Here is a 3,214-nt window from a genome sequence, read left to right on the forward strand (position 1 = left end):
TAGTAACAATAATAAAAATAATACTAATAGTAATAGTAATAATAATAATAATAATAGTAATAATAATAATAATAATAATAATAATAATAATAAAAATAATAGTAATAATAAAAATAATAATAATAAAAATAATAATAATAATAAAAACTAACAATAATAATATAGAGATAATAATAATAATAAATAAAGTAATAATAATAATAAAAAGAGTAATAAAAAGCAAAAAAAAGCAAAAGTAAGAAACCTAATGAGAAATACTATTAAAAAAAAAAAAAAAAAAAAAAAAAAAAAAAAAAAAAAAAAAACATAAAAGGACGTAACCCTACTCGACTATTCTAATTCTAGCCCTCCACGCACTCCTATCAGAAGTCATGTCCTCAGTCAGCGAAAGCTCCCTCATGTCGAGCCTAAGTCTATCCATCCACCTACGTGTAGGTCTACCCCTTCTCCTTACGCCATCGACCGTGAGTGCCTCGACTCTCCTTACCGGGGCAATACGAGGTCGCCTCATCACATGCCCAAACCATCGAAGCCGTTCTTCCCTTAGCTTGTCGATGATGCTACAGACTCCAAGGTTTTCCCTAAACACACCATTTGGGATCCTATCTAACATGGTTTTACCACACGTCCACCTAAGCATCCTCATTTCTGCTACTTCCATCCTTCTCTCTTGGGCCTTCGTCATTGGCCAACATTCTGATCCGTACAACATGGCAGGTCTAATAGCTACTTTAAAGAATTTCCCTTTTAATTTGAGTGGGATCTTCTTGTCGCACAAGACCCCTTTCGCCGCTCTCCACTTCAACCAACCTACCTTAATACGATGAGTCACGTCTTCGTCTATCCTCCCCGATTTGTGGAGGACCGAACCTAGATATCTAAACGACTCTTGTGGGTGCAAGATCTGGTCCCCAATGTTGATAATCCCTCCACCATTTAGTTCATCCTCACTCCTACTGAATTCGCACCTAAGATATTCTGTCTTTTGTCTGCTGATCCGTAACCCATTTTGTTCTAAGGCCTCCCTCCATTGTTCTAGTCTTCTGTTAAGCTCCTCATTTGATTCTGATACAAGCACGATATCATCGGCAAAAATCAGACACCAAGGGATGTTCTCTTGTATTCCTCGAGACAGCTCGTCTAGAATCAAAGCGAAAAGGAAAGGACTAAGGGCCGATCCCTGGTGCAAGCCTACTTCTATCGGGAAATACTCTGTGTTTCCCACAGGCGTCCTGACACAGGACTTCGCCCCATCATACATATCCATAATAGCTCTAATATATCTACTTGGGATACCCCTAACATTAAGTGTCTTCCAAATCAGCTTTCGCGGTACGCTATCATAGGCCTTTTCTAAGTCTAAGAAGACCATCTCTAGGCCCTTTTGTTTCTCCCTATACTTCTCCATAACGCTTCTTAAAATATGAATTGCCTCCATCGAAGAGCGCCCTGGCATGAAACCAAATTGGTTTTCTGAAACCGTAGTCTCGCGTCGAAGTCTAGTCTCAATCACTCTCTCCCAAAGCTTCATAGTATGACTAAGTAATTTTATGCCTCTATAATTACCGCAGATTTGGGCATCCCCTATATTTTTGTAAATAGGGATAATCTCGCTGAGTCTCCATTCCGTAGGCATTTTATAACTTCTAAGCGTCTTATTGGAAAGACACGTCAACCACCTGACACCATCCTCGCCCAGGCACCGCCACGCCTCTATTGGGATCTGGTCAGGTCCTACAGCTTTGTTTCTACCCATCTTTCGTAGTGCCGAACTTACTTCTTCCTTCCTGATTCTCCTACAGAAACTGTTGTTCCGGAATTGTCCTATTCCCAAGTCCTGCAGAACTTCTTGGCGCCCAGGTCCTTCACCCACGAAAAGAGTTGAGAAATACCCTTCCCATCTTTTCCTAATTTCTTCTTCCTTCACTAAGGTTTGACCGGCTTCATCCTTGATAAACTTGATGTTATCTATATCCCTCCTCCTACGCTCCCTAGCTTTTGCAATCCTGTAAATATCATTTGCTCCTTCTTTGGAGTCTAGTTTCCTATACAAGTCTTCATACGCTTTATCTTTTGCACGGGCAACGGCCTTCTTAGCTTCTCTGTTGGCTTCTTTATACCTCTCTTCTGCCCTAGTTCTATCTTCACGTGTCCCGTCCCGGCATGTAATGAGCTCTTTAAACCTCTGTTGCTTAAGTGCGACTTTGGTTTGAACCTCATCACTAATCCACCATGATTCTCTATTAGACTTATGTCCTCTCGATGTCCCTACTGCCACACCTAAGGTTTCCTTGGCAACATCCCTAATAGCAGATGCCATCCTAAGGATAATAATAATAATATTAATAATAATAATAATTTTTAAAAGTATAAAACTACCTTAGGAATCAGTTTTAAAAAAATTGCACCAAGCCGGGCTCGAACCCGAGACCTCTCGTTCACTCATCAACACCCTTAACCATTCCTCCATTTCAGTTTTTCTGATTTATAATACAAACCCAAATGCTTATCTATTACATGTTTCAACCCACTTCATCTTCTTCACCAAAATCTAAACAATCAAACAACTTCATTCTTAATAGTCAATCATCAAAATGGTTTTAGGACTTCTAAACAAACATGAAACAAAAAATAAAAATGTGTTCATGATATAAAAAAAATGAGAAAAAAAAAAAATCCTACTGCTTGCTAGTAGCCAAGAAAAAAAAAATTTTGTTTTCAATTTTGAGTTCGTTTTGGACAATCTTTACAACATGAAACATGTTTCAAATCATTCCTAAAAACTATTGAAATCGTCAATTGAACTTAAAACATCAAAACAAGCTCTAATTTCTCCAAGAACAAAACAGTTGACTTTTGACAATTTAACTTTGACTCGCAAATTCGAATTCGTTATCAAGAATTGGAACTTGAGATTTTGCAGGAAGTTTAAGTAAATGATTCCTAACAACTCTACATTTTTAGTTTTTGAAATTTGTTTCGAATTCACGTTAGTGTATATCACTGTGAAGAACTCAAGAACTCAAAAATTGATTTTTAGATTAAGAGTGTTATAGGTTATGATTACAACATGAATTGTGTTGCAAATCATTCCTATAATCTTTATGGATCATCAAATTAACTGAAGATATCAAAACAAACTCGAATTTGATTCAAGAATACTTAGTTGACTTTGAAAACCAAAACTTTGACTCTCAAATTAGAAATTAATAGA

The 3,214-nt window shown here is 37.2% G+C and overlaps 1 protein-coding gene across 1 annotated transcript; it reads right to left on the minus strand.

The window, feature by feature from the left end:
• Positions 1–244: 244 nt before the first annotated feature.
• LOC139854640 (uncharacterized) lies at positions 245–2,320 on the minus strand. The gene is made up of 2 exons (XM_071843933.1): positions 1,704–2,320; positions 245–257 (listed from the first exon to the last, which is right to left on the minus strand). The coding sequence occupies exons 1-2, from the start codon at positions 2,318–2,320 to the stop codon at positions 245–247; spliced, it is 630 nt and encodes a 209-aa protein (XP_071700034.1).
• Positions 2,321–3,214: the final 894 nt, after the last annotated feature.

Source organism: Rutidosis leptorrhynchoides, chromosome 6 (genome assembly GCF_046630445.1).
Source record: "Rutidosis leptorrhynchoides isolate AG116_Rl617_1_P2 chromosome 6, CSIRO_AGI_Rlap_v1, whole genome shotgun sequence".
NCBI classification, from domain to species: Eukaryota; Viridiplantae; Streptophyta; class Magnoliopsida; order Asterales; family Asteraceae; genus Rutidosis; species Rutidosis leptorrhynchoides.

Excerpts from the sequence above, each read along its gene's own strand:
- LOC139854640 (XM_071843933.1), bottom strand. The coding sequence starts at position 2,320 with ATGGCATCTGCTATTAGGGATGTTGCCAAGGAAACCTTAGGTGTGGCA.